Consider the following 23,908-nt stretch of genomic DNA (forward strand, 5'->3'; position numbering starts at 1 on the left):
TTTTTGGTTTATTTATTTATAGCTCATTCAACTTGTAAACTTGATTACTTATCTACTTTTGTTTTTTTTTATTTTTGTTATTCAAATGCTTAATATTCAACAGGAGTTAAGTACAATACGGCTTCTGTGAATTTTATATGAAAAATGTTTTTAATAATTATCTATATATGATGATATCTTCCTTACAAGCCACTGCACACACACATACGTGCATACGCACAAATACACATAGGCTTATAGGTGAGTAAAATTATTTAATTGGATACATATATATATATATACATATACATATATATACATATATATATATATATATATATATATGTGTGTGTATGTTTGGATGTATATATGTATGCATGCAAAAGTATACACGTGTGTTTTAGTTTAAATATGGGAGTATGTGTACGTACTAATATATATATATATATATATATATATATATATATGTATATATATATAGAAATATATTTGTATGAATTTGCATATGCACGTCTGAGAGAAGATGTATGGATGTGTGCATTGTTGTGTTATAAATTGATGTTTCCCAAAAAATGCATTAGATGCCATTACGCCTTATTAGTAACTAAAAATGCATGTCTAACTGTCCGTAAGTAAATGCATGTATGAATGCACGTGTGTCTGTGTGTGTGTGTGTGTGCGTGTGGGGAAATATTTATTTACTTAACTATATGATCGTAGGTTAGTTAAAAGACCTTAATGACATTAATTTATGTAGAGACATCATCACTTTAGTTGCCTTTTGCTTTTATAGAGTATATTGACTACACATACATTACATAACAATATAATCAAATTATTTCCTTTTAAAGCATTAGGCAACAATTATCTATATATATATATGTATAAGTATGTGTGGCATGCGAGTAATACATTATTGTAAATAAAACTCGATAGACACCATTCTGTCTATTTGCATGTATATACATAGAAGTCTCCCCTTGTTAGTGTGTATATGTATGTATGCATGTGCGTACAATGAATGTGTGTGTGTGTGTGTGTTAAGTATATTTACATTTAATTTATATTTAAAAAAAAAAAAAAAAAAAAAAAAAAACAGAGTAAAATAGATTTTCCATTTTCTTTGGAGTAGAAAAAATTTACATATTACGAGTAGTTTTTCCTTGAATAGTTTTCGTTAATACAAAGTGTGTGTGTCTGTTTACGGTTTTGAACCTTTTCGTAAGAATATTTAGTTTAAAATACGTCCGTCCGTATATCGTTGTTGCTATAGATTCTTTTCATACTCAACTCAGCTTATATCCATTTTGGGAGTATAAAGGAATTTTAAATGTTGCATTGATAGTTTTTGTTGTTGTTGATGTTGTTGTTGTTGTTGTTGACTCGGTCTACTTAAAGAACAGTAGTAGTGGCAGCAGCAGCAGCAGCAGCAGCAGTAACATTTGAGGTTGAAACGGTTTGATTGCCATTTCGCGCTTAACTCACCGCAGCGTACAATATTTGTGCAACGTACAATATTTGTGCAGCGTAACAATACATCGCTTAATGGCCACATTTCTTCTATTAGTTGTAACTGCGCTTTATGAAAATAATAGCAGAACTTTCTTCTTGAAACACTGTCATCGTCACCGTCATCATCATCATCATCATCATCATCATCGTTATCATCGTCATTATCAATATTAGAAAGTCTCAAGTTATATAAGATTTTTGCGGTTGGAATTAACAATAAAGTTAATATTCCTACCAAACGTATTGCTGTCGCTGTCACATGTAGGCATGCTTGTCTCCACCTGATAGCGGTAGCCTTACGTATTGACTGATATACGCTAAGGTAAACAAGTACATTGACAGGTACACTAAGATATATTGATTTTGAGACATTCGATGATACGCTTGTCCCGCGCGCTGCATTGCTGCTGGGAATTCCCCTGGAAACAGAGTGAGAAACACCTGTTTAATTTACATTTTTATTGCTGTTCCGTAACTCAAACATTTTTATATTGCTCCAGCCGATATAAAAGTAAAATATTCTATCAAATAATAGTAAAAAGAAAACCACCACATTCACCGCTGCAGAATATGTTGAATTCCAAAATGTACAATTTGAAGGATTAATCTTTGGATAAGATTCAAGAACTAATAATAACTTCTCTTGTTTACAATAACGTCGGTCAGTCAGTCAGTTTTTTAATAAGCAGTGTTCCCACGTCGACAGAGATCTATGTTTCGGGTCTATGACGGCTCCTAATAAGCCCAAGTTCATGGATATTTAGCAGTTTGGTGCTATACACCGTCCGAACTAGTTATTGATTATTACTTAGTCGCCGTGATGCAGGCGTCCATATGCCTTCTACAAAAATACCAGTGAAATAACTACAGGCTTTTAGTTCAAAGTACTTCCTTTAGAAACACTGTACGAACACTTGCCCTTCGCTTATAAGATTGAGCAAAGCTGAATTTCTCTATTAAGTCAATTTCGCAAAACGCTTTGCGGTTTTTGGTCAAATTTCACTTTAATTCACGCAGAATTACGATGCGTTCACTAAGCAATATGATTTTGCGAAACAGTGTTTTTCAAGTAAATATATATAAAATGTTTCACTTTCAACACTTATCCTCCCACTTACGCGAGAACGTTTCTATTGCTTTTCACTAACATCCGGAAGTCAATTCGTTTATATCACACTTGGAACATATTCAAAATTTTAAGGACAAGAATTCAACATGACGTAGCCTCGCACTATTTTCTGACAAACGAGTCCATCATTAGGGCTGTTGTCTCGCAAGAAGGATTGTTTAGTTTTATTTACTTACGCATGAAACTCAACTAAAATAAATTAACAATCGAATTCAATTGACTCTTTGAAGTAAAACTTATTCTAATTAATATTAAAAACTAGTATAAACTACATAAGGAAAAGTAAAGAGAAAATTATGGTAAATAAATAATAATTCATGTACAAATAAATAAGAAAGATAAAAATGAAGAAAAAAATACGAAAAACACGTACACAAGTAGAGTAGCAGGCACACCCGCAACCAGTGCAGAACCAAATTGCAAGTGAACCCCTAAGCCATCGCAAACATGCAAACCCTTGGCAACCGATACACAGTAAACAACACCAATTAATTTTCGGATCATAATGAGATGTTAAGATTGCAAGTTAGTTTAAGTACGACATAGGTAAATCGCGCATACTAAGCAAAATTGTTTTGATAGACTTTAAAGAATCCTATATTGTGATTAAGTGGCAGACATCATTTAGGTTCCTGCAAACAACTCTAAACGGGTTAAGCGACTAATTTACATTGACTCAGCTTAATGAACATAAAGTGTCTAGAAAAGTGTTTAGGGACACTAAAGCTTTGTAAGGATCTTTCAGCTCTTTGTAGCACCTCCTAATGAAACTAAGCGCCGACCTAACTTCACTTAAAAAGACCTCAATGTGCAAATTGAAACGTAATCTTTGATCTAATGTAACCGCTAAAACGATGAACAAATCAATGTTTTCCAACTTGTGTGAGTTAATGAAATACTCGGTACTGAATGACTTGCTTCTTAATAAAAAAAACTTCTTACATCCTTTTAAATTTAATTTTATAAAATTTAACGAGCACCATGTAACCAAATTATTAAAGCCAATGTGAAGCTGATAAGATCGCGATTCCAAGGATTTAGTTATCGAGGGGAGATCATTAATGTATAAATTAAATAAAAGGTTTACTATTTGGCTGCCTTGAGCGACGTCAGAGGTCACGGGAAAGTCATGCGATCAAGTTAAACAGAACCCCGAATAATCTATTAGGCAGATAAGAGCTTATCCATTTCAGTAAGTCGGAAGGAAATCGAGAGGCACAGAGTTCAAAAATCAAGAACTTATGATTAACTAAGCCAAACGCTTTATTAAAATCAGTTTACACGACATCTGTGCGAGAGCCACCAGAAACAACCTTGAAAACATGGCAAGTAAACTCTAAAAGATTCGTGACAATAGATCCTCCTTCCCGAAAGCAATGCCAAAATAGAGAAATATAAGATTTAATAGCAAAAGGTGAAAGCTGAGTAACAATTCGCTCAAAGCACGAGTCACTCAAGCGTCTGATTTGGTTTTATCTTGCCTGAACGATCAGACGGCTTGGAATCCTTGCAAATGCTTTTCTAGAATATGTGCAAGAAGTGCTACAAGGCCTTTACCAAATATACCCCTAAATTTATTGCGGGGTCTAAGCCATAATATGAACGTCAGCATTCTCTTCTGCTTAATTAAAATGACGCTTCGTTTTTGCACAATTAAATATCGCAACGAACCATCGCAGCGGCCACGTGAATTCTGGTATAATGGAAGTCATCTCTGTAGGAAACAATGCACATTCTATCATTAAAGAATACGGAACATGGGATATTTAAATAGTTTTTCATATTGAATTTTATTAGAGGATATTTTACGGGGTAAACATGGAATTACGTACCTATATACAAAAAAAAATCTTCGAATCCGCTAAAGGAAACATCGATTGATATGTCTTTATATGTACTAAATGGGTTAATTGGCATTTTCCGTTCATTGCCTAGCGTAAGTGCCGGGGCATAGTGGGCTCAACTAAACACTTCCCTTTACCTTGGATTGATCATGTCCTCTCTCCTGATAAGATGAATTGTCGTCATAATCGTCAACGTCAACTAGTTACAAAAATCGTCCCAAAAATATTTGATTTCCAACATTCCGGTATTCTGCTCGAGAGAAACAGAAAAATGTACCTCCGGCAGAATCTTATAAATACTAAGTTACACAGATAATGATGCCTTGAGAAACTTGTGACATAAGAATTGAATAAACAGCCTCACAATATAAGTTATCTCTCTATACAAGAGTGTAGCTAACTTATAACTGGTTCCCTAGAAAAACGGACCTGGGCGATAGGTTCGATTTTATTCATACAGTACAATGATAATACATATATTTTAATGTTCAAATTGATAAACTTGACCGAGACCTTACTAACAATGTTATAACAGCTCACGCTTAGTTTTTATGTTTGCCATCACATCGCTTCTCATTGTACAAATTTACAAAAAGTTTGTTTGCTTAAATTCATTTTTTACGTTAATGCTTTGCAAGCCGTTTAATGAAATGATTTAAATGAATAAAATCTCTTGTATGCCGCGAAATTTAGTTACTTACCATTAAGAACATGAACAGTGACACTCTTCGGTTTAGCGTTCGATGGATTGCATTGATAATGACCAGAATCCGATGGCCGGGCTGACTTAATTAGCAAAAACGATGTTGTTGTTTCGCCTTTTATGGTGACGACAGACACCCCTCCTCGAGGGGAATCATAATTAATTATCTGTTAATGAAAAAATTAAATCCAAAACGTTTTTGACAGCAAGTTCTGCGTATTTATCGCCAGCTTATAGAGTTTAGCGCGAATTAATGGATGTGCTTACAGCCGTGAACAAGACAGCATTTTTGCCAAACCCAAAATCCATAACTCTACCACATCGTAACAATGTCCCCCTCCCAAGTCACATAAAGCAAATCAAGAATGAGCGGTAAGAGCGCTTAAGTCGGTCAAGGCCAATCATTAAATGTCCCACATCACTTAGTTTAATACAGACATTCACCGATATTCTTAATAACACACCAAAAAATATTACATTTGAGTAAATGCATAGCTTTAATGAAAGTCCTCATATTGGAAAATATTCAAAGCGTCAACTGTCGTAATCCAAATTTAGTAAACATAATTTTGCTTACCAAAGACTTTAGGGTTTTCCAGTTGTTTATGTCATAACAAACCGCAAATTATACTTTGTCACCACAAAAGGGCTTGCTTTCATGAAACCTCTATATATGGTGCGGTGTAAAAAATATACCTATATGATTCAAGTTTCCTATCTCCGATTTACTAAGAAACAATCAATTTTCATCATAAAATATTAAAAGTTATACCTTTTTAGCATATAAGGCCTTGTTTTTCAGTAAAACTGTTCGGTAAGGTTCATTTTTATGGTAAATTATTCTTATGAATTTTACTCAAGACGTATTGGTGTTTAGTCCTTATGTCATATAAAGTTTCAATTTTCGTAGGAACGGTTATATAACAAAGGCTTGAAAAAAAAGCCTTATCCGATCGAAAGCTTTCACGCTAATTTCAAATGTCGGAATACTCTTACTTAGGTTATTTTTATGGCGAAATTCCAAACATCGCAAAATTTTTTCTTATAACGACTAATCAAAAAGTAGTACCTCGAAAATTGCAACCTGTAAGAATACATGGATAGACATCGGGCGGACAAGCGAACAGACAAGCCTAGATGAATTTAGCACATAATCGTGCAGCGATCGGTATAATAAAAATTGGGTTTATCTGAAGTCGGGTGGTCAGTGTGTTACAACCGTTCGCACAAATGACGTAGCGTATAATTAAGTGGACGAAATTTAAACCAAATCGATATTTTGGACGCTTTTTTATATGGGCGTTGTTCGAAATAGCAAGCCCTATAGCAGAAAAGTTTAATTTTAAATATCTTATGATAAAAATTTTTCCATAGCTTCCAACGCCACTTTGCTTAGTGCAGTTACTTACTCGTTTTTGGCAAAAATCACACAGGCAAACGCGCACTTTTCATGAAACCCCACATATTAGAGAATGCGCAAAACATCACATGACGTGATCGAAGCAGAAAAGTAGTTAACTTCCAAAGTTCTTATTAAACGCCGAAACACTTTACTTCTTAAATTCTTTTAAAATCTGTTCAAATCTCAATGTTTTCCTTCAAATAATTGGCGTAAATGAACGAAAAAAATTCTTGTGAACTTACAGCATTGTTATGATTCCAAAATATATAGGCGGGAGGTTCAGGTGAGTTTAAAATAACACAGGTTAGGTTAATAGTAGAACCGCTTTCTATATAAAGATCGGGAGCACCAATGATTTCAGTAGACGGCTCTATATAAATTATAAGAATTATAATAGAAAAAATATTGAAACCATATTTTACAAAATTTTATAAATATTAGGTGGACGGCACCTTGGATACCCTGTATACATGTGCGTTTAATCATGCTTTCAAATATCGATTTTTTATTATTACTGAAGGGTATCCAAAATTTTTACATTCTTATAGGATGTTTTTAAGTAGAAACCATACCGACAACATTCAGATGAATGTAGTGACTCATGTGAGGAGTTGTCGATACTTGGCATTCATAAATTCCCGAGTCGCGATGCTGAGGATATTTTATCTGTAAAATCCAGTCTTCAGTTTGTGGTTGATGTATGGCACGAAAACGCTGATCCGACGTGTAAGTGTAACGGCCCACTGTCAATAGATGAATATCTCGGTGCCGTACCCATGAAACCTGAAGTAACATCTGCAATTCGATGAAAGGGTATTGAATTTCATTAGATTCGAACCCCAGTGCCGTTCAATACGGCTATCTATCATTTTAATAAAGATCTTCTTTTTTTTTAATGATGTATAAACTATAAACTTACTGTTTTATTTCCCAAATTTTTGACACGACAATTTAAGTAAGCCGTTTTTCCTAGAAGTGCTGTAACATTCCTTGAGACGGTTCTATCAAAGTATGGCCCACTTTGAACGCTTTCCGATGCGTCAAGATTGTTTCGATTTACGCCGGTACTACCACTGTTCAAATTTTTTTGAGAATTGCTGTTTAATATCGTAGAAGTAGGTGCGGCGTTATTGACTTGTGTTGAAACAGTTGTCACATAACCTGCACCAGCGTTTGATGTAGTCGATAAGACGGAAGTAATTGTAGATGAATTTAAAGCTTTAGTTGCATTCGCTGATGTATAGTCAGAGTTGGAGTTTCCGTTATTTATATTATTAGTATTACCCTGATTGCCCGTATTTACACTGCCGGGCCCATTGCTACCAATGTTGTTTGGTATTGAGTTGGCATTATTACTAATCGAATTAGGATCCTTGGTTTTCAGAGAATCTCGTTGAGCAGCTAATGCTAGAATTATAATTATAAGAAAATTTATAAAAATCTAAAATTGAAAACCGTTTACATACCCGTGTTTCCCGACAAAACGATTGACACTACAAGCAGCACAGTCATCATAATATAACGTTTATCGGAAGCAATAGTTTTTAAACTTCGAAACAATCTTAGCGTCGCTTTCGAAGTACAGAATTTTACCTGGGATGCCCATAAAACGAGAGAATTTCTTTGATCCGCTTTCTTTTGATAACACTTGTGACTTTGTGCACGTTTAAGCTGTTCTCCAAAAAGCCGATATTTTAATTTAACAGCTCCCATAATATTTCAGGCAAAAAAAAATAGGAGAAAATTCTAAATACTCTCCACGCCTGCACAAGCTTTTATCTTACAATAAGAAAAAACGCGAAAGCCATATATCGTTAATACTGCAAATTATTTCCTCAAATTGTTGATGTTGCTGCCAATAGCCGTCATATTTTGGATTCATATTGGCTTTTAACAGATTTATAATCCGAGTTCCGCAATACTGAAAATGGAAGCAAGCTTTGTTGTTGATGGTATATATGTACATATGCAAAAGTGTAGATAAACAAAATACGTAAAAGTTGAATATTTGAATAGTTGAATATAAGACCAACTTTTTTTTGACACGACAGCGACACAGTTCACCAATAAAAGCGCTAATACTTTCTTACATGACTTTGTCTCACCGAAAGCTATGTGCACAGCGACAAAATACAAGTGAGGGGAGACTGTGATCAAAAGTCAGTCTGCTTATGCTTATTGGTTTAGGGTCATTGACTTACTCTATTGCTACTTGGTCGTTTATAACGAACGAAATTATTCATTTGTATCAAACCCGGCGTTCGCGCTAGACGTATCTACGACATGTCTATTGAACATAGCATTTTTCATCCAGTTCGCAAAAAAGAGGAAACGATTGCTACCAAGTGGCGATGAATAGTTGGAGAATTAATTTTTATTCCTATCTTCAATTTAATTTTTTATATGTTGCATGTGCTTATGGAGGGAATTTTCACTGTATACTAATTTCGAGTTTTTCTATGTAATGAAAATGAATTTTTGTTATCTTACAACAATTTATACATATATGGATTTCATTATGGTTTTTTTGCATGGTTTTCTGGCAAAATATGTGGAGGTTTTTCATCTTGCACGATTTTGTAAAGTTGCGGATCATATCCCCAATTTTAACATAACTTACAGATATATTTTTCACGCGATTTTTCTAAAAAACGCGTTAAGCTTGTAAAAAATGTGTTGGGTGTATATGGCGGAGTTAGAATATACATATTCATTGTTTGAAAGATAACATAGCCTTTGAATTACTATATACTATAAACATGGAAAATTTTCTGCGGCTTTCAGATCAATAAAAACTGTCCACGTCTATTTTTGCTACCCGTTGATTGTTTTAAAATAAATTGTGTACCAGGCTCCTATTCTAAGTTTCAATAGAAATTTCAATATAAATTTTAATTTCGAAGGAATCAAAAAACACGAATTTTGATTGCGATGTTTACAGCGTTCAACAGAGTAGCGGTTATCTCAGAACTTTGTTGAACCTATATAGATGAAAATGTGAGTGACCTCTAATCAATCTAACAGGTCTCAAACGTGAAACAGCGAGAACTGCTATAGGCTTTTTAATGAAACTTATTCAACATGACACGTTGTCATCACTACGCTACATTTTTAAATTCCTTCAAGTGTTTCAAGGAATTTTCTCCCCTTTCGATTATGCGGGAGTAATTACTAACTCTTCCTTCGCTTTCGCGTTTAATGTAAAGTTATTTAATGATTATTATTATTCATTTTCAATAGGCGATTGAAATGATTAAATGTACGCGTTGTCGCTTTAGTTACGCAATATAGTTCAATTCGTTTGAGGGCGAATTTTTCCTACTCCTTAGAGTTGCTAAAGTTTCGTTCGTATTACACTCATTTTTATTGTATGTTAAATGACCATCATAATGGAGGAGTTGTTAGCTAACTATTTACTATTTACCAGATTCAATCTATATTTCTTACAAAGTAATCGTTTAGTAGACAAACTAACATTATAGCAACTCCTAATGGGATATTGATACTCTACATTTTTTATCAACATTATTTTCCATAAATTATTGCGCTGAACGTCATGATTTAAGTTAAATTCAACATTTGAATAAACTAAATATCATTGTATTATAGGCATTACTTAAATTTAGTCTCTGTATGTATAATTCTTTCTCTAGTCGGTTTAACTCATCTAAATGGTACTTGTTTATAAGGGCATTTTGTATCGGCTGTTTACTGACTAATGTTTTTTGCAAATAAATAAGGAGCATCAAATCACGACAATACACGTGTAGGGGGCATCCGTGAGTGATTGGTTATAAAAAAAATAATAAAAGCTAAATAAATGCTATTGACAAGTTTACCTAAATCATTTGAAAAACTCGCAGTTGCACTAGAAACACGAGACGATTTGCTCTCGGCGGCTGTAGAATGGAAATTAGCAGAAGATGGTGAAAGAAAAAATACAGAAGAGGTTGCTTAAGGCGACAACGTTACTCAAGCTTTTATTCCAGATAACTATGCTGAGAAGAGAAAGTATACTTACGCCAGATTTAATTTCAATGAATGCAAAAATAAGAAAATTTAAAGTATCAAGTGTCAGAAAATGATTGCAATAGCGGGAGAAGAAAAACTCGAAGAATTCGTGTACATATATAGGTTAAATAAAAAAGAAGAAAAAATTTTTATATCTTTCTTTGAAATGCAATACAACACTATTTCGATTCGAAGAAATACGCAAAAAAACGTACGTTGGAACTTTCGATTCTTTCAGGCCATGAGCGTAAGCATTAAACAAAAGTAATTTCGCAATCAATCACGCTACGAAAATTAGTAATCTTTTTCTTTGATGAACCAATTGTACACCAAAATTTATGAAAATTGATAGAAAGGAAACCTGCCTTACTGTACAAGGCTCCTCACCATACAAGGCCTTGTTGTTGAGGAAGTCCTTGCATGAAGATATCTGTAAATTTCGAAATCGCTAAATTATAGCTATATAAGCGTTCCTGTCTTCAGGCGTCAAAAAGCTCTAAGTTTTAATACTTTATAATGGGAATCGTTACGTAATATTAGTTTGGCATAAAAATTGTCTGCACAAATTATGGATCTTGTAAGCCTATTTTTTAGCCCACACTCCATGTGTAGGTTGTCGTGAAGACCTCATTATGGCAGCAGAATTTAACTTTTAGTACTCTACGAAAGTGTGTGAAGAATAGTAAGATCTCTGGTATAAAAGTTAATTTTATTGAATTTGGAGTACTTCAGTTATAGTCTCAGGCTCGCCTCCATATAAAGCTCAAAAGAAAAACATGCTGTTACATAAAATAATAATGTATTTTTTGGTATATTAGGACGGTTGTAAACGAGAAATTGCATTAGCGATGCGACGGGTATTCTACAGAAAACTTCATAAATCACATCTTGAAAGCAGAGACGATAGACCGGTAGTCTAGCCCGCGATAACAAAAAAAGCTACACTTGAAGTTGTTGTATATTTTTCAAGCCCGCCAAAGTAGAAGCCAATGTACAGTGATTTTGATGGAAATTATGACGATCTGCCGGCATTCACTAAAGTTTGTAAAAAATTACTTAAGGATCAATGCCCAATGTTACACCCACGAATTTCTCACTCATCGAACTCAACGATTTAGGTCTTCCTTTAGTTACCAACTTGAACGTTTCTTAAATTCTACTTATCAGAAGTGGGCATAACTTCATAGCCAAAAGTCGCTTGATGCTATGAGCTATGTTTTAGTAGTTATTCGTGAATTACTAAAAATACATTTTTAAGGTTGATATTTAACCGTTTAACCTTTTTCGACTGTAGCGAGTATCCTCATCATACACCGAGTCAAACGTGTGTGCTCTAGAATCAGCTATTTGAGGCAGAACATCAAGCTTCGCCTGCTGCCTTTGTCAGAAAATATAAATTTTTGAAAAAAAAAGTTCATTGAAAAGCAAGTAAAAACGTTATAGTCGGAAAAGGCCGACCATTAAATACCGTACACCGCGTTGTCTACCGCAGTTCTTATTTTTATTAAAGAACACAAAGTTCTGAGGAAGGGGGCCCAAACCGTAACTTAATGTAGTACAAGTTTAATCCTTATAAAGGCGGGATCCGAAAATAAGAGTAGATAGTCCAAATTTTATAGAGTTCAATTGTGTATGAAATTACTATAATATTATGGGTCAATTTCCATCATCGCTTTTTAAAACTTAGACTTTTCTGCTCTATAAAGGATCAATTTTCGTGAAAATTGTTATTAAGGTAGGAGCCAAAAAATAGGCCGCGATGGTCCAAATTTGCACAGTTCATTTTTTTATGTTAAATTACTACTATGATATCATTTTTATCGTGAAGCATTGAAAATTATACCTTTTTGTCATAAACTTTGGTTTTCGCTATATGAGAGTGGCTTCAAAACCTTCCTCAGCCAAAAGTTTCATACCAATTTAGAATGCCGAAATACTACTACTTAGTCGCATTTGCCGAGAAATTTTGACAATTAAAATTTTTTTCCCTATAACGACTTTTCAGAATAGGGCATTATATGGATAGTGGTTGAAAGCGTGAACCAATCCGAACCAGTTTCAATAGCGTTCGTCCTTGGGCCAAAACACGTCACTGTAACTTCGAAATATCTCGAAAATTGCGACCTGTAGCTTGAACACAAATGTATACGGATATCAAACGGACGGACAGGCTTAGATCAATTCAGGTGATGATTCTAAATCGATCGGAATAATAAAAGGTGGATCCATCTCAAGCCCTTCGGCGGGTTACATATGACCGCACTAAGTTAGTACATCTTGTAGAACAAGTGGTGTAGGATATAACTAACCCACCAGGTCGCGGTGTCTACCATATTATTTGTAGAATTAACCCATTTTTAAGCACACAATACATCTTTATCTGAGGAATGTACAAAATAATTTTAAACATTCTGCCTGTTTGTGTTATGATAAATAAGAATAAAACCTCAAAAAAATGAAAAAAATAAAATGTAATCATTATAGCTTTGTGTGGGCATGGCCCACATATGCATATAAAAAGTAGAGTGTTTCGTAAAGCAAATGTGGACAATTTTGCCCTTCTAATTTTTACAATTTCTGAGTAAAGAGCAAAAATCCACAAATTTTTGTTAAGAAAAATGAAGTTGCGTTCAGTTTATGCTCCAATGCGGGTGAAATTCCGGGCCCATTTTCAATACCAACCTGTGTGGGAAAACTTCCAATGCTTTCATTAAAATTTGAAGTTGATATCTTCATTTTTGCGGCCAAGAGAACACCAAACACCACTCAGACGGAAAGACATGGCTTAGTTAATTCAGAAATTCAGGCAGATTAAGTATAGATATACTATATAGGATCTCTGAACTTTTCTTTTGGTTGTTACATACATTAGGGAAAAAAAAAAATGACCACACCTCCTACCTTCAGTGGTGGGAACAAAAACGTACTATATAAAAATAAACTTATGACATTATTGGAATGAGAAGAAAAACATTGCGAGGCCAAATGAATGAAATTTCGATATTGGATGGCTTTGGGTTTTTTTTTTCCTATTTTTGTACTGGTATTATACGATCATTTGCAGAATGCACATGCCATCTGTTATTGTTGCATCTGCTATTATATCAGTGACAAGCAAAAGGAGCATTTGCTTTTATTTTTGAAAACAGAGTTTCTGTTCAAGTCGAACGTAAAGCGGGCTTCTATAAAAAAAAAAAATAATAATAATAACACTATTCGCCGAAGTTTAGTAGCAATGCGACTTTTTCTATCTTTACGGCGAATATGTTCGTTGAAGGGGGAGAAAAATTCATATTAGGCTGTAACCCTGTTGCGAATTGACTTAAATATACCTGTTAGCCTGATTAGATGGGAACTAATTTGTAAGTTTTTTGTAATAAGATTCTTGATCACATCTGAAGCACCCACACTTCTACATAGAAACTATTTTCGAATTAATATTTAAAGAAAAACATCCTATTGGTCAACTTTCGCATGATGTTTGTCATACGTTGTGTACCATTTTCTTTTTTTTCGAATTAAATGCTTTATGTAAGGTATTTTTTAATAAAGTTTTGTGCAGAAAGTAATTGTGCGATAAAACGGACGTCTACACGTACGTAAATATAAACTTATCACACATATACATGCATAGACTTAATAGCAATTTGTTAGTTTGCACATATTTAAACGTAATGTTAAAGAGAAATTAGGACAAAAAAGTTTCACTTTTGATAGTGATGTGGAGCATCCAGTGAAGGCACCTAGTTGTTTTGTTGTCAAATCCTTACCTTACCTTCGGGTTTCTTTTTTGTGCTTACATATGCATAATTCGGACTAAAAATAAAAATTGTCATTACAGGGTTAAACCAACGAATTTCGCAGCAAAGATTTATACGCCCTTAGGGTAAATTTTATGTTGTGCTATTAACGTTAGTTGCACGTTCCAAAAGGAAAACTGTAATTCGAAATATACTGTAAAGCGGAAGATGTTAAGCTAAAAATAAAATCTGAAAAAATCTTTATTCATTGCGCTCGTAATATCTGCAAATCCTTCCTATTCGCCGTACGTAAAATATAGCAGCTTTATTTCTTCCCCCTTAGATTTCCTGCGTAATAATGAATTCATTGTTAATTTCCATTCAATTTATTATGAAAAAATGAGATTTTTCATATCCCTAATTATGCTAAGAGAAATATTAAATAAGAAAATAAGGCTAAGCTCTCTCGTTCTTTTCGCCAAGCCAAACTCTTTTCGCAGGTAATGTTATTTTGTGTACCTGCATGGATTCTTCGAGACTTGTTGACCAAAAATTATTTTGACTCAATTGAGGTAATAAAGTCGAAGCAAAAAATTTGCTTCTTTTAAATGAAAGTTAATAAGCAAACTTTCCTCCTTCCGCCCAATTCTCATGGATATATGATTTGACTGCTGGCAATCTAGCAGGAAAACTCTTTATTTAAATAGAATCGCGGAATTTAAATGAAGATCCATTGCCAGGTTTTGATGAAGATATGAACATCGACAAATTTCCATTTACTTTTAGCCTGGGATAGCATATAAATTCTTTTGACTACGCACATAACAGCAGGTCTATTAATCTCACTTTGACAGATGATTCTAAGGCGATATTAAGGCGATTTCAATCACTTCCTAAACTTCGGAATTTGTCAAAGTTATTCCGAGCGTATTTTGAGGGAATGAGTACAGCATGCCCACTATATTCTCTGCCGAATTCCGATTTTTCTCTGATTTTACCAATTTCGACGAAAAACAAACAGAGAATTATGCCAAACATGACATTTAACCTAGTCCGAGGATGTATATACTTTATAAGACCTTTAGTTCTAAGAGTGTTAAGATAAATTCAAATTTAGCTAGCAAAGACACCTACCAAGTACATTAGAGCTCTGGTAACTAGGTAGAACTTGCAACCCTACTCCGTCCAAATTAGGAAACGTGAAATATTTTTGCGATCACCTCGCCGTTGAAATTTTTGGTTTGGCCATACCAGAGTCTCGAATTTGGCCATTTTCCTGTAGTCGATTTATACTAAGATACCAAATTTCAAATATTTGGTAAAATTAGTTCTGGAGAGCCGAAATTGAATTTACTTAGCTTGTTTGAAAGGTATTTCCTTATAGATTTATGAACTTTCCACTAAAATATTTTACGTTTCCTAATTTGAACGGAAGAGGATTCAACGTCTTACCATAGATTACCATATATTAATCCTATCTACTTAAGAGACTTCCGTTAGGGTATTTGCAGAGCTCTGTTAAGATAGTTGGTAGGTGGCTTTGTTAGTTAAATTCGAATTTATTTTCACACCCTTCTTGATTCTTCTTTTCGGATATTATGAAGAAGATGGAAAAACTCGTCTGCCTTTAATACGTAGTAGCATGATAGGAATTATGCGAAGCAGTAGAAAAGTTTGCAGAGCTACGATTAAAAATCAGCAAACGAACTATTCAATCCACTCATTTGCGCACAAGGTTATAGCAATACAGTTTTCTGAAATAGAAAACAGTATTCTTTTAATTAATTACCTTGCAAGCAGTAAGAAATTAACAAACATACTTAACATTTTTGGACCAATTGAATGAAACTTGTAAGAAAAGATTGTTTCAGAAAAGAGGAAAGTATGCTTTCCATTAAGCAATTTAAGCCAAGCAAAATAAACTTTCAATTATAGCAGCACATAAATTTAAAGGAGTATCTAAGAGTATCTAAGCAAGTCATTTCATTAAGAGCGAAATTTGCAGTAAGCCTTAAAAGGGAATTTTAAAATTTACTTTCAAAATAGAAAAATTTTTTAAATGTTAAACGAAAATGCCCGATACTAGCATAAATAAAAGGGAGGGAACATTTAATAACCATCCGTCCTTAGGCCTATATATAAAAATTGCAAAGAATTTTATTATCGTAAGCATGAGAATGGGCCTATCAGGACTCTCGTCTAGGTCATAGGAAATGTCTCGACGAAGTTTTATATTAACATTTGGTATGGCTTGAAAAGCTAAGATTTTTAATTATTGCGACGTTTTGAGCCGATTAGAATAATTTTTGTATTGAGCTTTCAGATGTCATTCACAACAATTTGCTTAAAAAAATTTCAATCAAAGCCTGCTATGGCGTGTTTACTGTACTTATGTTCAAACTTGATCTACAAAGAGATTGAGAGAAAGAATAAGTTTTCGCGGCCCGTTCCGTAACTAAGCGATAGAAGAACGGACAGGTGGAAGATCACTACCGAATCGAGTTAGAATCTTACGACATTAGGATTAATTCAGTATGGCCGCAAAATTCTAGATATAAAGTTCAACAACGTTAATAATTTCTTTTTAATTTGCATTAAAAAAATGAGATATATGGCTGCAAGTTTATGTTTGGCCGGCAAATTTGTTCACCTCTACTGAACATAAATCACGAAAAATATGAGGAGTCTTTTTATTCGCCGCAAATTGTTGTCTAATTGCCTTTTCATTCAAATGTACAAAATTAGGGGAAAAAGTCACATTTTTATGTATTCCAGTTGTGTTGTTCTAGTCTCCATTGTCTATTATTCAGAGAAGTCTATCAACATATTTTCATGACTTTTGCCTGAAACTTTGAAGGATCAAAATTAGAAATCAGATATTACATGTCATACAATTGTAGTTATACATTGGCTCCAAGATCAACGTTTTATATCCATCACTTAAGGGATATATATACTTAAAACGATATTCTTCTCAGTTACCGATTGCTACCATTTCTGCGCATATTGTATATAGTATGTGTATAGTGTGGCTGCCGGTGGTATAAGGCCCATGTTTTAATTTTTTTTCGAGTTTATTTCGTTAACTTATACTGCGAAAGGCAACAGGCAGCACGTGGGAAAAGATTTTTTTCCGATGTTGGTACATATGTCTCTAAGGAACATAGTCACGAATTATGAGGATAAGAAGACCCACCGGCGGACATGGTCAAAATTACTCCGAAATTGTTAACCGTTCCTAGTAAACCTTGCAGATTTTTACATTATTCTCAAAGCTGTGTTATGTCTTAGGACAAACTTGTGTTATCCAAAACAACAGACGGTCTTAGTTTACTTTTGAAATACCAAAGAAGTTCGCTTTCTGTAAAGTAGGACTTGTTTCACTTCAGCTTAAGAAAAATTATGAATATCACCCGTCGTTCCTAAAATGAAAATCTCCATACATTCGGAGTTATTTGCAATTTTATAGGGAAAGAAAATTCTTATCTTATCGAAAATAACGCGTATCAGATATGTGCACTGTTTGTAGGTCATCTTATAGATTTTTATTTTTTCAAAGACATATCCCGATCAAGATATTATTTATCGTTGTTCAAATCGGTATATATGCAGCCTCGCAAAGCAAATAAAAAATTTCATTCGTAATCAAGCCGATAGTATAATTATTGGCCACACATTTACTTTTGCATAAAACATTTGTGTCATTGCAAATATTTTTTCATAGCGATGCGCTTTTTAATTTATTGATGTAAAATTATATTTTATATTATTGTGACTTGAGTGTATTCCATAATTCTTTTAGCGTGTTATCAACGAGATTGCTTAAATTTTTTTATTAAAAGTGTGGCATGCACCAAAGCATGGCGAAAGGATGTTTGTGCTTAAAAATGATGTAAATAGTTCTAGAAGACTAGAGAAAACGTCGACAATCGTTTGATGTATGGACGCATTAGCCACTGATGACTTTATACTTCAAAGACATAACAGCTATAGAAGGAGAAATTTCACACGAGAGAAGATTTCTTATAATCTTTCGAACATGCTGCAATCCGAATATTCTAGTTACAGCTTACTTTTTAAAGGGTAAAATAAACGCGAGACTAAATTTTTAAATCAAAAATTTTCCTTGTTTTAGAATTTTAATTAAGAATCTTAGATTACCAGGTCTTCATTTTCATATTTATCAAAGGGATTGTAATTATTTTATCATATTTTCGGGACTTCTAAACTATTATACCCATCGCTAAAGTTTGGGGGTATATTCATTTTGTTTTATTTTTATATTGTATGTAAGAACTAAAAGAAAGCTTTGGAGACACTATAAAGAATATATTCTTGATCAGCGTGAAATTCTGAATTGAGTAAGCCATGTCTGTTCATCTTGTGTTTCCGTGTGATGTGTATCGTTGACATTCGCCTGGTTGCGAGAATGAAGATATCGACTTCAAATTTCGTTTCTGTACACAGGTTGGTATTGGCAGAAGCGCGCAGAGAAACATACACTGAACGCAACTCCGTTTTTTTTAACAAAAATTTGTGGGTTTTGGCTCGTTACTCGCGTATTATAAAAATTAGACAGCAGAAATTTTCTACAGTCGCTTTACGAAACACTCTACTCTTGACGTGCACAAAAGGAAAAAATCGGCCATGCCCATAAAAAGCCGTAGGTGATTAAAATTTATTTTTTTTCACTTTTTTGAGGCTTTATGCTTATTTATCATAACGCAAACAAGACAAAATGTTTAAAATTACTTTCTACATTCCTTAGATGAAGATATGTTATCTGCTTTAAAATGGGTTAATTCTAAAATCAATACGGTAGACACAGCGACCTGGTGGCTTGGTTCTTTATTAAATAATAATAATAATAATGGGTATCGTATAAAACAGCTTGGAGAGTAGAATATGAAAAGCATAGTGGTGGCTATGGGGATATTCAGCCCCCTCCGAAAATAACCTTCTTACTTCTTTTATTTGTATCCTTCCGTTGACCCATATTTCGGTTTGTTTGTTGCTGAATTTCTCGAAACCTCTCAAATCTAAATGGAAATCCAGCTTTAGCCATTTCCATTTAACATGATATTGCATCGAAAAGCGTGAAATTATTAAAGAATTGAAAGAAACTTTAAGAAGGATTCATATTTATATACTTTTTCTATGAAATTGCAAATTCTAAAAAACATTTAGTCGGAATTTTGCAGATGTTGACTTTATAAATTTAACTCCGCCGTTTTCTAAAGGAGACTATATGATATACTGTAGAGTGCTGAATAAAACTGTGACTTTTTTATTTGCCAGTAATGTCTTTAAGCTTTACACAAATTTTTTTTTTTGTGTAAATTTTTTGCAGCATGAAGCAGGTGCAGTTCTGTACCAAAAAAAGTCATTTCCGGGAAACTTTACCTTTTTTGCGTAATTCTTTAATGCAAGATAGACGAACTACTGATATCGACGATAAAGCTCCTTATCCATGGCGGTTCCATTTGGGGGGTGCAACTGGGCGTGGCGTATAACAGTTTTTTCCAATCCAAAAGCCATGATATCGTGAGTTTTCAGTACAAAGAAATTTCACCCTGTTATCAGCATACGTTATCCCTTCTAATTAGCGCCGGTTTCAATAAATGACTTATCACTTATTCGAACGGTGCCTCCATAAACACAGTATTGTGAATGCACGGTAATGTGGATGTGAAAAAACCTTGCTTTATTTTCGCAGGGAATTCATATGATTTCTAAAACATAGCACGGTAGTGCCAAGCGCCTTCAAACGTCAAAAAAAAAGGTAGAATATATAGATATAACCATCACATATCGTTATTCAAAAAAAAAAAGAGTAAAATCGATCGGTTCATTAAGAATTCCGAGTTTAGCGAGCACTTTATAAGAAGTCTAATACAAATTCCGAGTGGCTTTATGAAGATTTTTTCGATTCGATGATAGAAACGATTTAGACTCCCTCTCTTATAATATTTCCAGCCTTTACTTTTTGCGTAAACCTAAGGCATGTTTTAAATGCCGAAATTTCTAAAAAATGTGACTACAACGACTATTCCTCAGACCTCGTCTCAGATTCCAGCTTTAATCCAAAAAAATTTCTATAAACTTAATTTGGAAGACCTTATAAAGACATTGCAACTTAGGTCAAGATAATTTACTATAGAAGTTGTCGAGATTTTTCTTAATGTTCTCAATTTGCAACCGGACGCATTTTGCAGCCCCTGATAGATGTTTGCAATAACTTTCGAAAAGCTAACTTTTATAAGACGTAATCCATTATTCGAAGCTATTCAATGCTTCTTAAGCTAAAACGAGCTAAAAAACGAAACATATAAGGACGTATTCAAATCGATTACAAATTTCATTTCGATCAGCGGCGTATACACTTTATAAGGTGTCGACAATGTGTTTGCAGGCTTTGTAAATTGGTTGTATATTTTTGAGCTTCGTTTATAAATGCGAAAAAAAACTTAAACAACTCTTATGCATTTTTATTCAATCATATTGCTTAAGCCTACGGATAATAATATAAAATTAAAATGTAAAGAGATTAAAAATATATATCGTTATAAAACGAACCACCACAGTTCGTACTTACCTGATTCAATTCGATGGATATCCTTTGCGCTGGCATTAGTAATCCAATTATGATTTTCGTTATAACAGTTTTATTTTTAATTATCTGAATTTTGGATCAAAATTGAAAATTCTCACTGATGTCATATTAGCCAACATAATTAAATTTCCACTTGAACGTATTCAAACGCTTGCCGAGCATAGTAGTGTGAGCAGATTATCTTATTTTTTATTTATCTTTTATTTTCCCGTTTTCACAGTTTTAATAAATTATTGATTTTATTATACACTTTGCCCATAGGGGTACGTGTGAACGACATACACATGCAGTTATATGTATATATTATGTGTGTGTGCATTCATTCACATTTATATAGGCTTCCATGCATCAGCAGGGTTAAGTATAAAACTTTTAACCCACTTTTCAAATTTATTTTTATATAAAAAACTTTTTTTTGTTTCGTTTTAATCTTAATAAGTTACTCTGAAAATACCGCTTAATTCGGTATAACCTTTAAAAGCGTTTTTCTCCACGCACTGCACAGCAATTAAAGCTTAAACGTATTTTAAAAAATAACTTACATTACACTGTTTGTTCACATAATGCAGGCATTATTTGAGAGAGTATATATATATATATATATATATATATATATATAGCGTTATGTACTTTATTATATACCGTAAATATGAACCGAAAGCGAGTTCATTCTTTTTCCCTTTTTCAAGCAAGTGAAAGTAATTTATTGCGTTTGGTTAATATATCGCGTCTATTATATGGTTGACGTATGTTTGATATATTCAATCGATTTGTTTGTGTTCGTAACGCAATGTTTTAGTAAAGTTTTCAGTAAACATGTTAGTGTGTATGGCAAGTGAACTCATCATAATCATAAAACACACACAAAGATTCCGTAAACAAACGATATGTCCTTTCAACACAACTGAACTAAACATACTGCGAAAAGGGATGAAAATTACTGATGACTATGCATGGAAATGGGGATGCATGAGAAGTGAATGTATGACTATTTTCCCAAAAGCTTTTTTCAAAATTTGTGGAATTCGCTCTCTCTTTATCTACGTGTGAGCATTGGCGTTTTCTCTTAACGACATTGTGTTCGATTCATTCATTCAGTTAGTTATATTGCGGAGGCCTTTTCTAGTAACATCATCATAGACTTATTAGCACATAGTAGTCATAGCGCAGCGAGTTGATTTGCTCTCTATTTCGTATCAATAAGAAGCGCTATCGATATAACTTATTGTCCGTTTACATACTTACATATGTACATATGAGCATTCTATTGTCATTGCCCAGTAAAGCAATTACCAGAGCTATGTACAACGATAAGTTTTAAAACGAAGCTGTATTTTAGTGTATAACAATGAACAGAAAACTAAAACGAAAACGAAAACGAAAAAGAAAAAATACCAGCAGAAAAGCTATACTCACCTTGAAGTGAATCTTGGTTACCCACTACTTTAAGCAGTTTTTCATTAATTATTGATCAAATCGAGGCAGTTTCGTATCTATTTTTTCACAAATCCATGCGAAATCTTAAATATCAGTCAACTGTTACCAAATTATTAATTACCAAAAAAAAAACACAGATACTATCATTATCTTGAAGAAAATTATTGTCGGCTTAAGGTGTATTACTACTAATAATTTTTGAGTAAAAAATTTCCTTTTTTTATTTGTTTGATAAATACTTTGAACATACTCAAATTTGTGGGCAAAAATTATTATCCGCAAGATATTTTTCCTTTGAAAATTTCTTTGAGCTATTTCCCAAGCGCGCCGGCAACATGCCTCTCAAACGAATCTCTGCTAGGATGCAGAAGAACTTATGAGCCTGACAGCGATTTCAAAGCTTCTAATACTTCTTCATCTCAAACTTTTAATGTTATAGTGTTGTTATTATTATTTACATTACCAGTGCTTTAAGATTAGTTTTACAATTTATCTCTCTGGCTAAACTGGTAATAATTATAATAATACCATGAAATCAAAAGTTTGGAACGAAGAGTTTGGAGTCGATTATGAATCCGGCTATAGAATTTTGCCGTTTTTTCCCATCGTTTCGACATACCTAAAATTTTAATCGATTGTATCTTTAACGGAGGGAATAGAAGAGGTAAATTTGACGAAATATTCCCCGAAGAAGTCTTCTATGTAGGGCAGTAACTCCAGCCCTCTGAAAAAAAAAAAAAAAAAATATATATATATATACTCTGGTGGAGGGAAAAATAAGTGCGAGTTACAGTTTTCAGTTTTATGCCGTAGAAATTGTAAAACGTAGCTTCCAAAAAGATCACGCACCGTTTTTTCATATGGCAAAACTGTTCAAAATCAAATGCCGGTATATCGCTTGAGCTAGTTCTTGCTGTGAAAAGTTAAGGGAGTCTGCTGGACAGAAAAATAGGAGGTTGCTGGAGAATTTTTTCCCATTTTTCTCCTGTTATATATTACATTTGCTATTTATTTATAAAGTAGGAGCATCTTCTCATTTAAAAATGGTTTTAAAGATATGTTAAGTATCAACAAAAGCTTATAACACGTGCAGTTTAAAAATATCAGATATATCCTAGATATACCGTTAAACGGTTGTATGTATAAAAACTCAAAAATAACGCGAGCTATTGTCCTCAAAAGTAATCGTGTTTACAGAAATGAATCCAAACAGTCAATAGCAGATATAACCGCTGTTGTTTTTAAGGACGTGGACGACGTTAATTGTCGCAGATGTTTGCTGACACATTATACCATACTTTTCGAATATTTTTCCACAGTTGTTTTTTATTGCTAGAATATATGACGCTTTCATCCTTTCAAAACATGATATGAAGAGTGACTTGGCCAGTCAACAAAGTCCAGATTATTCTTCTGCAACCTCGCTTTCACCAAGTTGGATGAAAGCATGATTGGATGAATATACCGCTGAAATTCCATAGCTGTAGCTTATTTTCTTTGACATGCGGTAACGTTACAGGTTCCAAGCTTTTATACAC

The 23,908-nt window shown here is 33.6% G+C and overlaps 1 protein-coding gene across 2 annotated transcripts; it reads right to left on the reverse strand.

The window, feature by feature from the left end:
* Positions 1-1,061: 1,061 nt before the first annotated feature.
* Positions 1,062-21,459, reverse strand: LOC119641518 (putative mediator of RNA polymerase II transcription subunit 26). 2 transcript variants are annotated; one of them, XM_038040247.1, is made up of 7 exons: positions 20,916-21,455; positions 8,036-8,490; positions 7,489-7,976; positions 7,142-7,364; positions 6,812-6,939; positions 5,166-5,334; positions 1,062-1,932 (listed from the first exon to the last, which is right to left on the reverse strand). In XM_038040247.1, the coding sequence occupies exons 2-7, from the start codon at positions 8,280-8,282 to the stop codon at positions 1,271-1,273; spliced, it is 1,917 nt and encodes a 638-aa protein (XP_037896175.1). In that variant the 5' UTR covers positions 8,283-8,490; positions 20,916-21,455; the 3' UTR covers positions 1,062-1,270. The 2 variants fall into 2 exon arrangements, with proteins under 2 accessions (XP_037896175.1, XP_037896176.1); XM_038040248.1 differs by having other exon boundaries at positions 1,655-1,910; positions 20,916-21,459.
* Positions 21,460-23,908: the final 2,449 nt, after the last annotated feature.

The sequence above is a fragment of the Glossina fuscipes genome, unplaced genomic scaffold (genome assembly GCF_014805625.2).
Source record: "Glossina fuscipes isolate IAEA_lab_2018 unplaced genomic scaffold, Yale_Gfus_2 150, whole genome shotgun sequence".
NCBI classification, from domain to species: Eukaryota; Metazoa; Arthropoda; class Insecta; order Diptera; family Glossinidae; genus Glossina; species Glossina fuscipes.

What these genes read in the sequence shown, in the direction of transcription:
- LOC119641518 (XM_038040247.1), bottom strand. Translation starts at nt 8,282, where the DNA reads ATGGGAGCTGTTAAATTAAAATATCGGCTTTTTGGAGAACAGCTTAAA. An exon ending in AAAATTTGGGAAATAAAACA is followed by an intron (nt 7,365 to 7,488) that starts GTAAGTTTATAG and finishes ATCGAATTGCAG; the next exon opens with ATGTTACTTCAGGTTTCATG. An exon ending in TTTGGAATCATAACAATGCT is followed by an intron (nt 5,335 to 6,811) that starts GTAAGTTCACAA and finishes TTTCATTAACAG; the next exon opens with ATAATTAATTATGATTCCCC.